This window comes from Nycticebus coucang, chromosome 10 (assembly GCF_027406575.1).
Source record: "Nycticebus coucang isolate mNycCou1 chromosome 10, mNycCou1.pri, whole genome shotgun sequence".
Lineage (NCBI taxonomy): Eukaryota > Metazoa > Chordata > Mammalia > Primates > Lorisidae > Nycticebus > Nycticebus coucang.
The window spans coordinates 119076493-119091774 of NC_069789.1; the positions used below are offsets into that span (position 1 = coordinate 119076493).

The 15282-nt window shown below is 43.0% G+C and overlaps 1 protein-coding gene across 1 annotated transcript; it reads left to right on the forward strand.

The window, feature by feature from the left end:
• The first annotated feature begins 13959 nt into the window (after window positions 1-13959).
• LOC128597560 (ubiquitin-like protein 5) lies at window positions 13960-14181 on the forward strand. The gene has a single exon (XM_053608024.1). It carries the CDS (start codon window positions 13960-13962, stop codon window positions 14179-14181), a length of 222 nt encoding a protein of 73 aa, XP_053463999.1.
• The last annotated feature ends 1101 nt before the right edge of the window (window positions 14182-15282 follow it).

Sequence of the window (15282 nt, forward strand, 5' to 3'; positions counted from 1 at the left end):
AGGGATCCCATCGCAGGCTGGGCAAGGGATTTGAAGAGAAACTTCTCTGAAGAAGACAGGCGCGCAGCCTTCAGACATATGAAAAAATGCTCATCATCCTTAATCATCAGAGAAATGCAAATCAAAACTACTTTGAGATACCATCTAACTCCAGTGAGACTAGCCTATATCACAAAATCCCAAGACCAGAGATGTTGGCGCTGATGTGGAGAAAAGGGAACACTTTTGCACTGCTGGTGGAAATGCAAATTAATACATTCCTTTTGGAAAGAGATATGGAGAACACTTAGAGATCTAAAAATAGATCTGCCATTCAATCCTGTAATCCCTCTACTGGGCATATACCCAGAAGACCAAAAAGCACATCATAACAAAGATATTTGTACCAGAATGTTTATTGCAGCTCAATTCATAATTGCTAAGTCATGGAAGAAGCCCAAGTGCCCATCAATCCACGAATGGATTAATAAATTGTGGTACATGTACACCATGGAATATTATGCAGCCTTAAAGAAAGATGGAGACTTTACCTCTTTCATGTTTACATGGATGGAGCTGGAACATATTCTTCTTAGTAAAGTATCTCAAGAATGGAAGAAAAAGTACCCAATGTACTCAGCCCTACTATGAAACTAATTTAGGGTTTTCACATGAAAGCTATAACCCAGTTACAACCTAAGAATAGGGGGAAGGGGGAAAGGGAGGGGAGGGAGGAGGGAGGTGGGTAGAGGGAAGGGGATTGGTGGGATTACACCAGGGGTGCATCTTACAAGCGTATATGTGAAACTTGGTAAATGGTCTGTAAAGCTAGTGAATGATGCCCCATGATCATATCAATGTACACAGCTATGATTTAATAAAAAAAAAAAAATACCCAGGTATTGTGGTGGGTGGCTATAGTCCTAGCTATTTGGGAGGCAGAGGCAGGAGAATCACCTAAGCCCAAGACTTTGAGGTTGCTGTGAGCTGTGATGCCACGGTGCTGTGATGCCACGGCAATGTACCAAGGGTGACATGATAGCTTGTATCAAAATAATTAATTAAAAATAAGAAAAAAAGATTTTTATCCAGTTTACACCTTTTCACTAGTTCAAACATTTCTACATTTTCTCTTTTAATCCCTTCCTTCCAGAGCAAAATTTTTTGCTGAAAGCATTAATTTTATCTTAGGTGTGAGAATATTTTCACGATTTCCCCTGCATACTCTTAAGAGTATTCAAAAATGAAATAAATCTGCAAGAAATGCAACTTTATCACACCAAACCTTGTCACAAAGTAAATTGCCTAGTTTAGAATGTTGCGTTTTTAAAAAGGTTGCTACTTCTTTTAATTCATAAAATTTTGATAAAACTCTTCCTCAAGATGACCATCTCACTTCCATATGCAGTAAGAGCTGAACATGAGAAGCTTCCACTGAGAAGCATAATTCTGCAAACAATCTTGCAGTGGCCTGCTTTTCATATAAGTAATAATCGTTAATAGCGCTGTCTAGGACTTTTTGTAATTTAGGCACTAATGATTTTGTTGCTAGCACTTCTCTGTGTAGAAAACAGTTTGTAAAACTAATTTTTGGATTCTTTTCTTGTATAAGTATAATCCTTTTACACCTCCCGACATGGACAGGGTTCCATCCATACAAATACTTAGGTAGGAATCTCAAGACAGGTTATTAGAATTAAAGCAATTATCAATCATATCAAAAATATCTTGGCCCTTTGTTGCTGTTTGGTGTGGTTGACAAAAAAAACTGTTCTATGATTTTTTTCTTTATACATCTACTGAATGCTAAAAGTTGGAGTTTACCACTGACGTCAGTACATTCATACATCTGGATTGTGAACATGGTTACTTCTTTGAGGTGACATATTACTTGAAATTCTATATTTCAGATAAATCTTTCACATGCCAAGATTGTATTATCTGAAAGCAGAATTTTTAAAATTTCCTTTTTGTATACTTCTCCAAACATTATTTATACAATTGCATAACAGGCCATATGCAAGTATGATTTCAACAGTGCAGACAGAAACCAAGCCTCCCCTTATTTAACATATCATATCTTGGGAACAGGGAGTGGCTGTGCCATTAAGATAAGTCAGAGATGGAAATTTCAGGTAGGCAGAATGGGCACATGGGTGGCAGCTGGTACCTGTATGCCAAACAGGCGAACTGTCTTAATTACACCACTGTGCTCTGCAAAATTGCCAGAAGCTCTCATACTCTATCACCACCACCATGCACAACATTTTTGGAGGGAACATATTCATCCCAGGTAGTAGAAAACATAAGGCTGTCCCAGGCTCAGTCTAATTAACAGCTCCCTTTTAACCCACTGATGGCAGCATAAATGGCACACATGAGGAGGCAATCCCAGCTGTGTGACAGAAGTTACTGCATATATTCTACAAGTGAGGCCATCAAGGCTTTGAGATGCATTGCAGTTTGGTCTACTTCAGGCAAACACGAGCTGGGAACCCAGATCTCTTTGCCTCAAGAGTTGCACCAGGTTCTTAGGCTGCCGCATATTACAAAATAAAGGCAAAGCAGAGATACCAAAATCATGGTTTCTTTTAACGACTCATTTTTTAAAAATAGGCAGTAACCCTGTCTGGCTTTTGTCCTGGAAGGCAATAGTATCATTATTATTAAGGAAAGTAAGTGTGTATCTTTTGCTCTGGAGGGAAATGTTACCTGTATTTTGAAATGGTTAACACAAGAATACACCGTAATATTTGGAGGTTGTCTGAAGGATTTAGAAAATGATGTATTAATAGCTCACTACAGGGAGAGCAGAGTGGTAATGAGATGTGGACAGTTGTAGAATGGACTCTGCCCATTCTGTTGGGGTCTTTCTGAAATGGTAGTTTTACCTCAGAGAAGGACGACAGTGACTTTTGAGATTGTGACATTAGAACCAGTTGATCCTCCCTGCTAGGATCACCTGTCCCAGCTTCAGCTGCAGCTCAGGAACAATGAGTCAGGAAGGATCCAGAAATATTGAAACCAAGAATGAGTTCCTGAAACCCAGAGCCCTTTTAGGATCAGCAGCTTTCGGGTCACATCTCAGAAAATGTTTTCTAGGCAAGGAGGTATTAAAAGCATGATCAGGAATCCTGAAGCTCTCTCCTAAAACTACAGCATTGCCATATTCTAGACCTATGAAGTCTATTATGGCAGCCACTGGACACCTGTGGTTAAGTTAATCATAATTAAATAAAATGGAAAGTTTGGCACCTGTAGCATAGTGGTTATGGCGCCAGCCATATATACGGAGGCTGGCAAGTTCAAACCCGGCCCCAGCCAGCAAAACAATGGCAACTGCAATAAAAAAGCTGGGTGTTGTGGTGGGTGCCTTTAGTCCCAGCTACTTGGGAGGCCGAGACAAGAGAATTGTTTGAGCCCAAGAGTGAGCTGTGACGCCACGGCACTCTACCCAGGGTGACAGCTTGAAACTGTCTCAAAATGGGAAGCTGAGGCAGATGGATTGCCTGAGCTCTGGAGTTTAAGACCAGCCTGAGCAAGATTGAGACCCTCATCTCTACCCAAAATAGAAAAAATTAGCTGGCGTTATGCCAGGTGCCTGTAGTCCCAGCTACTAGGGAGGCTGAGGCAAGAGGGTTGCTCAAGCCCAAGAGGTTGGGGTTGCTGTGAGATATGATGCTGTGGCATTCTACCCAGGGCACAGAGTGAGACTCTGTTTCACACATACACACAAAATGAAGATGATGAGAGCTCCAAGACTCAAAATAAAAGATTATTCTGAAACTTGAAATGAAAGGAAACGGAGTCCAGGTTCTGTGTAGGCAACATCGGTCTTTATTTCCATCCGGGTGCAGGTGAGCGGAGCTTAAGAAGGAAGTCAGCCCCTAGGTTAAGGTGGATGGGGATTTAAAGGGTTGGAAGGGTGGCACATTCCCCCTTTCCTGGGTGGAATATTTTATTTGTGGGGTGGGTCCCTCCACATGACTGTCAAAAGAATAGGAAGATAATGAGAGAAAGGAAACAGACAAGGAGAGAATGGAGAAACCAAAAGATTGAGGGCAAGGTGTGGCAGGAGACTTAGGGCGAGGTGGAGAGGCAAAGCTATCTCAGGAATGAAAAGGAACCAGCTGCTTATCCAAGAAACTCTGAGATGGCCCACGCATTGTGACCTAGAAAGGTAGCCTGTCTCAAACTTGCCCAACAAGTACAATGAAAGGATGAATTTTATTATATATACTTTATGCCTCAATACATCTGGCTAATGAAAAAAGGAATTGAGCTATGCCTTCCACATCAGAATTTTTTTCTTGTACTTGGCCTTTTAGCAAAAAGATATTACACCAAGATCTCAATATAAAGTAGTGATTGAGAATGCACTCAAAATGCAGTAAGACCAAACCTTAATGTGAGAGAAAAATAAAATCTGTTTCTCTAGAACTCTTGACCCACAGAAAATACTCTTCGGAAATAAAGGTAAAATGAGTACATCTTCGGACACACAGAAGTTGGGGGAAATTTTTGCCAGTGGGAATTGGCTATAGGAAAGGCTAGAGGAAGCTCTTCATAGAGAAGGGAAATGATATCTGAGTGGAGCCCAAAGGAGCCTGAGTGGAGTATTTAAAATACTCTCTCAAAATTAATTAATTAATTAGTGCTAGTGAAGTGTTTTCTGAGCCCCCTACCTAGATATGGAAAATGTGATCACAGCAGACACAGCAGCTTCTTGATAGAGAGATACCTCACAGCTGTGCTCTCTCCTTTTCTAGGGAGATGGCAGGCATTGCCCATCTCCAGAGGGATGGGGGGTGGCAGGCATCACTGGCCCCTGACATTCTGGGCTCTTTTCTGACTCAGACTTGTTCTCAGGTTCTTCAGCCTCATGCAGTGCAGCCAAGTTCCCCCTCTCCTCCCCCCAGCCCACCTATAGCAGGCTCTGCCCTTCCTGAAGTCCTCAGCTCTCTCCCCCCTCCTATCCCCCTTTCTCCTACTAAAAGGGGTTTAGTAACCCAGAGATGAGACTAGGAGAAGTTTCAGCAAAGTTTAATGAAAGGGGACAGAGACCTGCCTGGCCAAAGATGGAGTCTGCATTGAGGGTGGTTGGAGGCCTGTTTTTATACGGGGTTCAGGGGAAGGAAGATTCCACAGGTTGCTGGAAGTGTCTGGTGAGCTAGGGTCTTTCCTGCAGAACTCTCGGTGCAGGGCCAGGTAGGCCTTTTGCTCTAGGAGGAGCGGAGGAGGGGAAGGAGGAGGAGGAGGAGGATGGGGAAGGGTTTAGGCCTCTGACAGCTACCTCTGCCTCCACCTCACCTCCCTCTACCCTGTGATTCCTCACCCTCCCTCCTTCTATTGCATCCCAAAGTCTCTCTCACATCCTCTTTCTTCTTGTCCTGCCTTCTCTCCTGTTGCTGTCTCTCAGTTCCTGGAAGGTCTCTCCAGGCATTGTCCCTGCTCTTTCATAGCTGCCTTCCCACTCCCTCTCTCCACCTCTCCCTGTCTCTTCTCCCACCTCTTGTGGCTATGAACTAAAATAAAAAATTTTTTTTTGTTGTTGTTGTTTTTGGCTGGGGCTGGGTTTGAACCCGCCACCTCCGGCATATGGGACTGGCGCCCATACTCCTTGAGCCACAGGCGCCGCCCAATAAAAAAAAAGTTTGAGACAGAGTCTCACTATGTCACCCTTGGTAGAGTGCCTTGGTGTCACAGCTCACAGCAACCTCAAACTCTTGGGCTTAAGCGATTCTGTTGCCTCAGCCTCCCAAGTAGCTGGGACTACAGGCACCCACCTCAATGCCCGGCTATTTTTTGGTTGCAGTTGTCATTGTGGCTTAGCTGGCCCGGGCTGGTTTTGAACCCACCAACCTCAGTGTATGTGGCTAGTGCCATAACTACTGTGCTATGGGCACTGAGCCCTAAAATAAAATCTTAAGGCTCCTCCACAGCAGCTGAGTGGACCCCTCTTGGCCAAGAGGATGGCCTAAAACTGAGTTGTCATGAGAAAGGAGATCAGATATGCTTCATCACATCCCCCTTCCCTCCTTAGAGATGGCCTTTGAGATTCATTAACAGGCCTAAGACCGCAAAACCTACTTGCAGGTCTTCTCTTTCTCTTTTGGAGAATTACTGCAAGATTGCCTCTCTAGCTGAAAGGTAGCCCGATCAAATGATTTTTAACAAGAGTGCCAAGACCATTCAAGGAGAAAAGACCATAGTCTTTTCAACTAAACACATTGGGAAAACTAGATATCTGTATTCAAAAGAATGAAGTTGGACACCCCTCTCTTACCATACACAAAAATGAATTCAAATGGATCAAAGGCCTAAATGCAAGAGTTAAAATTACAAAACTCTAAGAAAACATAGGGAGAAAGCTTCATGACATTGGACTTGCAGACTTCTTGGATCCACCGGCCAAAAAGTAAAAATAGATAAGTTGTACTTACATCAAAGTCAGAGGAAAAAACCCTATTGTTGGGCCCGGGACGTCAGGTCACCAGCCCCAGCCTATGAAACTGTCTGGACGAGGATGGCTGTGCTACCTTGCTCAGGATCAGTTTCCCTTAGGTGCCTGAGGGCTATTTGTCTTAGCTGGAGGGAGAGAGAGGAAAACAGTCTTTGAGGGAGAAAAACAGTCTTAGTAGGAGAGTGAATCTTAGCCCTTCGTAGAAGGGCACCAAGCAGGCACCCTGTGAGCAGAAGGAGTGAAAGAGCCAGAGTGAGTGAGTCCGTGAACGGATGAACAAACCCAGACTAACCTCTCCTGCAGCTACTTATAGATCTGATCCCAAGGCTCTTTACACCACAGGTGTGGAGACTGCCAAGCACTAATGCTTGTACTCTTGTGATCTCCTTTTAAGGAGAGCCAACTCTCTTCCCCATGCCCTTATCACCAAGGTGTTGCCAAGTTGTTATATCACAGGTGTTTCTCATAAGTTACAGAGCATTCAAAGCTTAACTCTCATTTCTCCTTTCCTTGAGCTATATGGTTCCTAGATATTCCCCCTTCTTGTGTATTTTAAGATAGTCTCTAGTATGATAAGGGCAGTTGTTCTTGTTGTACAGCCCTTTCTCTTGCTAGGAAAAAGAATATAAGATGATTATCAAAATTCAGAATTCCAGGTGGGGAGCTCCCTAAGTGGTGGAGCCCCATATCTAAACTCAAGCTTCCGCTACCACTAGGGAAAAACTAGTGATTAAAATATTACTTTCTTTAAAGGTATTTCAAACTGAGAAAATCTTTGTCTGAGAGAATTTACAATTTCCATTTCATCTATTATAAATTGTGTTAACTGGCGAACAAAGGTCCCGTTTCTCTTGAGAAGCTTTTCCTTTGCTATATGAATTGGAGATAATGGATGAACAAAGGTCCCGCTTTTCTTGCAGCCTCTGCTAGCAAAGATCTTACTGCTTTTACCACCTTTTGCTGACGACCAAAGGTACCACTTTCCTTGCAGTTCTTGGTAGCGAAGATCCTATCGCTTTCACCACCTTTTGCTGCTTCTGCCTTTAGTAACTGGCGAACAAAGGTACCACTTTTTTTTTTTTTTTGAGACAGAGCCTCGAGCTATCACTCTGGGTAGAGTGCTGTGGCATCACAACTCACAGCAACCTCCAACTCCTGGGCTTAAGCAAGTCTCCTGCCTCAGCCTCCCAAGTAGCTGGGACTACAGGCGCCTGCCACAATGCCTGGCTATTTTTTGGTTGCAGCCATCATTGTTGTTTTGGCAGGCCCAGGCTGGATTCAAACGCGCCAGCTCTGGTGTATGTGGCTGGAGCCTTAGCCACTTGAGCCACAGGCGCTGAGCCAGGTACCGCTTTTCTTGAGGAGCTTTTCATTTGCTGTTTGTCCAGGCCTTATTTCAAATGGAGTCTCCCTAACCGATGCAAAGGTCCTCTTGCCCAATTTTGCTTCCCTTTGATACTCTCTATATCTCCTATACTTCTCGTCTCAAAACTCCCTATATCTCCTATACTTCTCAAATTTCTTATACTTCCTACATTTCTTATCTCAAACTTCCCCTACAAAACTTATTTTGTTTTGCCCTGCCCCCCTTTAACTAAGGACAGGGTGCCAAAAGGTACTTTGAGCGCCTCTTTGGCATAGTCAAATGTCCCGCTTCCCTAACACAGGTTGGCCTTTGGTTTGGTCAAAGGTCCCACTTTGAGCGGAGTTTTCCCTTTGGATTTGTTAGAGGTCCTGCATTCCTCAAGAGGTGTCCCTCTCAAAATAATTTAGTTTAGCTGTTTTTCTACATTGTCCTTTGTTGGTCTGGTTTCATTTCCCCATATTTGTATCTGGGGTGCCAAAGGTCTGGCACACTGCAGGCAGGACACTCCCTAGCCATGAAGTTGAAGGAATTGTACTGTTTTACCAAGGAATAGTTTGGAATAAAGGTGTTATAGAAACTGCATTGTTTTAATTTCTTTTCATATTTTTTACCAGTGAGTCCCGATTTGGGACCGACTGATAGTTTCCCTACAATAAAGGTGTTCCATTCTTATTGAATCAAGAGTGGCAGCCCTTTGCCCAATGGAACCCTTTTTATACCTGGGGCACACACGGAGATTTATTGTTTTATTCTTTATGACACTTATCTCACGTAGCCTAGCTTCCCACACTTATGGCATTTAATTTTGATTGGGGGGATTTCTTAACTGATCTTCTAACTGCTCAATCTGAGTTGCCATGATGTAGCATTTAGTGGCTTTAACTGTGAGATTGTTCAGTCTTCTAGTTTGATCTTTTAGCTGTTCAATCTGATCTTTTAACTGTTTTATCTCAGTTGCCATGATTTTTTTCTTCTACCTTTTCCTGTCGGCCTTTCTTTTACCTTTTATAATCCTTCCCTTCCAAATAGAACCTGTGACTGCCTTAAAGGGACGGGGGCTCTCATCGTTCCAAAACTACTTCCTGCTGAGAGTGGACGTTGATACAGGGGAAGGCAGTTAGAGGTTCTTTTCCCTAATTGATGAGCTCTTACAACCTGTTCCCAAACTTCTTATCTTTCTCTTTTTACTTTGTGTATTTCTTCCTCCCCTTGCTATTTTTATCTGCCAAAGACTTTTGTTTGCTAAAGTTCTTCTTATTCCTGAGAGCTATCTTTTCTCTTTCCCTTTTGTTTCTAAAGGCTTCTGTCTGCTTTTTCCAATCCACTTCTCAGAAGAGGTGAGTAGGATTTGGAAAGAGAAAGCACAGGAGAGAAGGGAAGAAACTAAATGAGGAAGGCCTGTTGTTGGCTGTTTTTCTCATGTATTTATTTTCCCTCCACTTTTTTCTTTTTTCTTTTTGTCTGAAAGCTTATTTCCCTTCCTTGTCCACTATTCTGCTGACTATACTATTTGTCAGCATGCATCCACTTTCCCATCCTCGTCGCCACTTGTATGGGCCGGGATGCCAGGTGGCCAGCCATGACCTATGAAACTGTCTGTGCTTGGGCGGCGCCTGTGGCTCAGTGAGTAGGGCGCCGGCCCCATAGGCCAAGGGTGGCGGGTTCAAACCCAGCCCCGGCCAGACTGCAACAAAAAAATAGCCAGGTGTCGTCGTGGCGGGCGCCTGTAGTCCCAGCTACTCAGGAGGCTGAGGCAGGAGAATCGCCTAAGCCCAGGAGCTGGAGGTTGCTGTGAGCTGTGTGACGCCGCGGCACTCTACCCAGGGCCATAAAGTGAGACTCTGTCTCTACAAAAAAAAAAAAAAAGAAACTGTCTGTGCTGCCTTGCTTGGGATCAACTCCCCTTAGGTCCCTGAGGGCTATTGGTCTTAGCTAGGGAGAAAGAGAGAGAGAGAGAGAGAGAGAGAGAGAGAGAGAGAGAGAGAGAGAGAGAGAAAGTCTTAGTAGGATAGTGAATCTTAGCAGTCTTCATAGAAGGGTTCTAGGCAGGCACCCTGCAAACAGTAGGAGTGAAAGAATGAATGAACCCAGACTAACCTCTCCTGCAGCTTCTTATAGAGACTGCCAAGCACTAATGCTCATGCTCTCATTTTAAGGAGAGCCAAATCCCTTCCCCATGCCTTTATCACCTGTGATGCTATATCACAGGTGTTTCTTATCATTATAGAGCCTTCAGAGCTTAACTCTCTCTTCTCCTTTCCTTGAGCTATATGGTTTCCTACATCCTGTGGTAATAGGCGTGAAATGGATGATTCACTTTGTGGCAACTGATCTAGTTCCTTGGTTAACCACTCTGGTTTCTTCAGCTTCTGCCTTTCTGGAGGTTTTTGTATTACTTTGTTGTTCAGGGCCACCGATGAAAGGAACCTGACAGTTCCGGTGGCGCTGTAAGTATGCAAGACGTCAGGCAAAGGGTAACAAAAATGGGGAACACTCAGAGTTCTCAAACTTTAGAGGAACAACATGTTGCCTTACTTAAAAGGGCTCCATGTTGGGCTCCATGAATATTCCTGTGAAAAACAGAATTTTGAGAGAGCTATTTCAGGTTGTTGCTAAACACTATCACTGGTTCTCACCAGAGAGAAAAGTTCAATTAAACATGGTCTGGAGGAGAGTAGGGAGAGCACTGGGGTGTGCTCACCAAAGGGGACAATTTATTAGCAGAGACTAATAAATTGGGGTGCTTTTCATTTAATTCTGGTGGCGTTTAAATGTCATTTAATTCATTTAATTCTGGTGGTGTTGGAGCCATTTCAGTCATGCTCTGAGGCTTCTAGCTTGGAAGCAGAGGAGTTACCCCCACCCCAGGACCCTCAATGTGAGGACAAACCAGAGGAAGCTCCCGAGCAGCCGGTTTACAATGAGCCTATGAGAACCCCCGATCAGGACTGTCCAGTCAACTCTGCTAAGAAAGTCTCTAGTGACTCTGATAAAGACCTAATCGATTTTAATAGTGATACTGAGTGCCTCCTCACTCCTCGTTCGGAGGAGAATGACATTAAAAAATTAAAGAAAATGTTAGCTAAAGGCCTACAGAGCATAAATAAAAGAGTGTAGGCTATTAAAAAACAGGGTTCTCAAATGGATGACTGATACGCCTTGGCTCTCCCACTTCATCCCAGACCACCCGCTGTGGCTCCAAAGTAGCCTTTAAAGTAGCAGGAGGGCCCCTGGTCACCTTCGGCCCCTCCTGGATTATATCCAATTTGGCGCAACCCATCTGACTCTAAATTTGTAGCTAGGTATCACCACTTCACAGTTGAGGCCTCTACTTTTAATATACTTAATGGCACACCTACATCCACCTCTGCATTGCCATCTAAATCAGCAGAAAGTGATGCCATGGCTTTCCCTATTTCTACAGAAATACAAGAAGATGGACGCACTGATCTTTCTCATGTTCAAATGGAATTAAAGTTTCTTAGAACTATGAAGGATGCGGTCCAGCTTATGGCCCTAACTCTTCTTATGTTATTGGGATTTTAAATTCCTATTGTGCAGATCATTCTTTCCTTCCTATAGATTGGGAAACATTAGCTCGTGCCACTTGAAGTCCTGGCCAGTCACTTCAGATCATGGTGGACAGAAGAGACAAAATTGCAGGCTCATAGTAATCGGGCTGAGCACCTGCCTTCTTTTACTTTTGACCCATTAACTGATTCCAGCGAGTATGAAGACATGAGTCCTCAAATATGCTATACCCAGGAGCTGCTAATTCAAATAAAGGATGTTTGCATTAGAACATGGCAGCGGGGCAGCACCTGTGGCTCAAAGGAGTAGGGCACCGGTCCCATATGCCAGAGGTGGTAGGTTCAAGCTCAGCCCCGGCCAAAAACTGCAAACAAACAAACAAACAAACAAACAAAAAAGAACATGGCAGCGCCTTGATGAAAAAGGAGAAGTTAAACATCACCAAAATAATGCAGAAAAACAATGAACTGTTTTCAGACTTTATCGCTCGCCTGCAGATGGCAATAGAGCGCTCCATACCTAGAGAGGAATCCAACATTAATTCCAAAACATTATCCTATAATTATCATTGATTTAAAAGACTGCTTTTTTTAACATTCATTTGCAGCTTCAAGATGCAAAAAGATTCACTTTTACCATACCAGCCCTAAATCTTTTAGGCCAACTAAAAGATTTTACTGGAGGGTTTTGCCTCAAGGTATGCTTAACAGCCCCACCTTCTGTCAATTGTTTGTAGATCAGCCATTAGAGGAGCTTAAAAAGAAATTTCCTGAAAGTATATGTTTACATTATATGGATGATATTTTGTTGGCTCATCCATGTTCTAAAAAATTACAAGAATTATTTCAAATAGCTTCTTTAAAATTTAAAGAATATGGCCTTCAGATATCAGAAGATAAAATTCAAAGCCAAGAGCCTTGGGAATATTTAAAATATCATATAACTGCTCAAAATATAATTCCACAGAAAATTCAAATTCGAAGAGGCTCTGTTAAAACTTTAAATGATTTCCAAAAGTTATTAAGAGATATAAATTAAATTAGACCTACATTGGAAATTCCCACATATGCTCTTAAAAACCTTTTCTCTATTCTTTTTTTTTAGACAGAGCCTCAAGCTGTCACCCTGGGTAGAGTACTGTGACATCACAGCTCACAGAAACCTCCAACTCCTGGGCTCAAGTGATTCTCCTGCCTCCACCTCCCAAGCAGCTGGGACTACAGGCACCCACCACAACGCCAGGCCATTTTCTTGGTTGCAGTGGTCATTGTTGTTTGGCGGGGGCCCAGGGTGGATTTGAACCCACCAGCTCAGGAGCATGCGGCCTGCTCCTCAGCTGCTTGAGCCACAGGCACTTTTCTTATTATTTTTTTTAATTATTTTTTATTTATTTATTTTTTTGGATGGGGCTGGGCATGTAACTTTTCTTATTCTTGAGGAAGATTCTAACTTAAATAGCTCCAGGACATTAATTCCTGAGGCTACAAAAAAAAATTACAAGATGCTCAATTAAGTCGCATATCAGATAGTAACAATTTTTATATTTATGTATTTCCATCTGTACATTCTCCTACAGGTTTAATAGTACAAGAAACAACTTTTGTTGAATAGTGCTTTTTATCAAATAAAGCATCTAAAAAGATAGAAACTTATGTTTACAAGATGACCTCAATAATTTTAAAAGGTTATCAAAGACTTAGACAACTAATGAGCAGAGATCCTAAAAAAAAAGTAGTAGTTCCTTTAACCAATAACCAGATTAATAACTTGCTTATGTTAAATGTTAAATGGCAAATAGCCTTGTCTGATTATATTAAAATAATAAACAACCATTATGCCCAGGATAAAAGAATTCAGTTTCTTAAAAATACTTCCTGGCTGGGCGGCACCTGTGGCTCAGTGAGTAGGGCGCCGGCCCCATATGCCGAGGGTGGGGGGTTCAAACCCAGCCCCGGCCAAACTGCAACAAAAAAATAGCTGGGTGCTATGGCGGGCACCTGTAGTCCCAGCTACTCGGGAGGCTGAGGCAAGAGAATCACTTAAGCCCAGGAGCTGGAGGTTGCTATGAGCTGTGTGAGGCCACGGCACTCTACCAAGGGCCATAAAGTGAGACTCTGTCTCTACAAAAAAATTAAAAAAAAAAAATACTTCCTGGATTTTACCTAAAATTGTTAAATTAAAGCCTATTCCTGATGCTCAAACCTTTTATACAGATGCCAATAAATTAAAATTTTCTGGTAAGATCCATTGCCTATGACCTAAATTGTTAATTGTGCATGGAAAGAAAAATCTATACAGTATTTTATTTCACAGCTTTCTTAAGAAAGAACAATAGAGAGAAAAAACACTGAGGGCTTGCCATGTGCTGGCTACTGTGCTAGGAACTTTTCAAGTGTCGCCCCATCTGATCTTCATAAATATGCTAAATTCCAAATTAGAATGACTCTTGTTGCTCTGAAAGGCTGAAGTAGAGACTGGACGTGCCTTCCAGTGGTCTTCAAATGCATGAAGATTGCAGAAGAATCTCTCATGCTTTTTAAAATCTCGTCCATCAGAGCACTTGAGGCTGGAGGTTGTGGTGTCTGTAGGTTAGAATTTTCAGTTTGGAGCTCCAGCCTGGATGATCAAGGTTGTTTGCAATGAACCTCTAGGGGAAAAGGTCAGTGTTAAATGCAACACTGATGACATCACTGGGGACATTAAGAAGCTGATTGCAGCCCAAACTGGCACCTGTTGGAACAAGATCGTCCTGAAGAAGTGGTACACAATTTTTAAGGACCACGTGCCTCTAGGGGACTATGAAATCCATGATGGGATGAAATTGGAGTTTTATTACCAATAGAGCAGACTTCCTTTCCCCACTCTACCCTTCTTTCCTTCCACACTGGTATGGATGCTTGTTTTTAAAAACACACATTAGAAAGGAGTTGCCAAGGGCCAGGAGGGACTATGCCCAAGCTCTATTGTGACTACTGGGATATGTATCTCACCCATGACTCTACATCTGTGAGAAAGACACACTGCAGTGGGAGGAAGCACAAAGAGAATGTGAGGGAACTATCAGAGATGGATGGAGGAGCAGGCCCAGAGCCTGCCTTGACAAAACAACAACTGCATTTCAACAAGGAAAAATACCTCCTACTCCACTCCATTCTCTGCTCCTCCTCCTGCAGAGGCAATGATTCCACCTTCCCCCAATCTTCCGGGTCCTCCTCATCCTGGTATGATGCCAGCACCCCATGTGTGGGGCCCTCCCATGACGCCGATGATGGGTCCTCTTCCTCCTGGGGTGAGGCCACCCATGGGAGGTGACATGCCAATGATACTGGGCCCCCCATGATGAGACCTCCTGCTGGTCCCATGTTGGTGCCCACTGGTCTTGGAATGATTTGACCAGACAGATAAGGGTAGAGGGAATTTTCTTTATGTCAGTTTCATATTACTTGTTCTGTTTCACCAGGAGATCCAGGTGCTGTGACTCTGGGTGTTTTCTTAATAGTGTGGTAAGGAAGACTTGCTCCTCCTTCCTATCAAAGAGACAATAGTTTTGAAGGGAAGAAGTAAACCCCAAAAAGGGGCAGTTTTCATTTGTATTGTGAAATGTGAAAATAAAACTGTTAAGTATTGTAGTTAAAAAATAAAATACAATCAAAACTCACTTTAATGTGGAAGTCCCCAGAAGTGAGGCTGTGCAAGTAGTGAAACCTGCTGGGTGGGAGCCTGCTGGGTGCTTTAGGCTGGTGGGCTGATGGGCTGGCAGATGAGAAAGACTCTGCTTTGAGGAAGAAAATGAAGAAATTAGAGGAGGTGCAGAAGGTGGACAGGGTAAAAGACAGAGAAATGTAGGATAAGATTTAGAAACAAACATATCCAACATCAAGCACACAAAGTGAGCTCAATGTGAGTTTAAAATGACTTGCTTTTCTTCCAGAGGCGTAAGGGA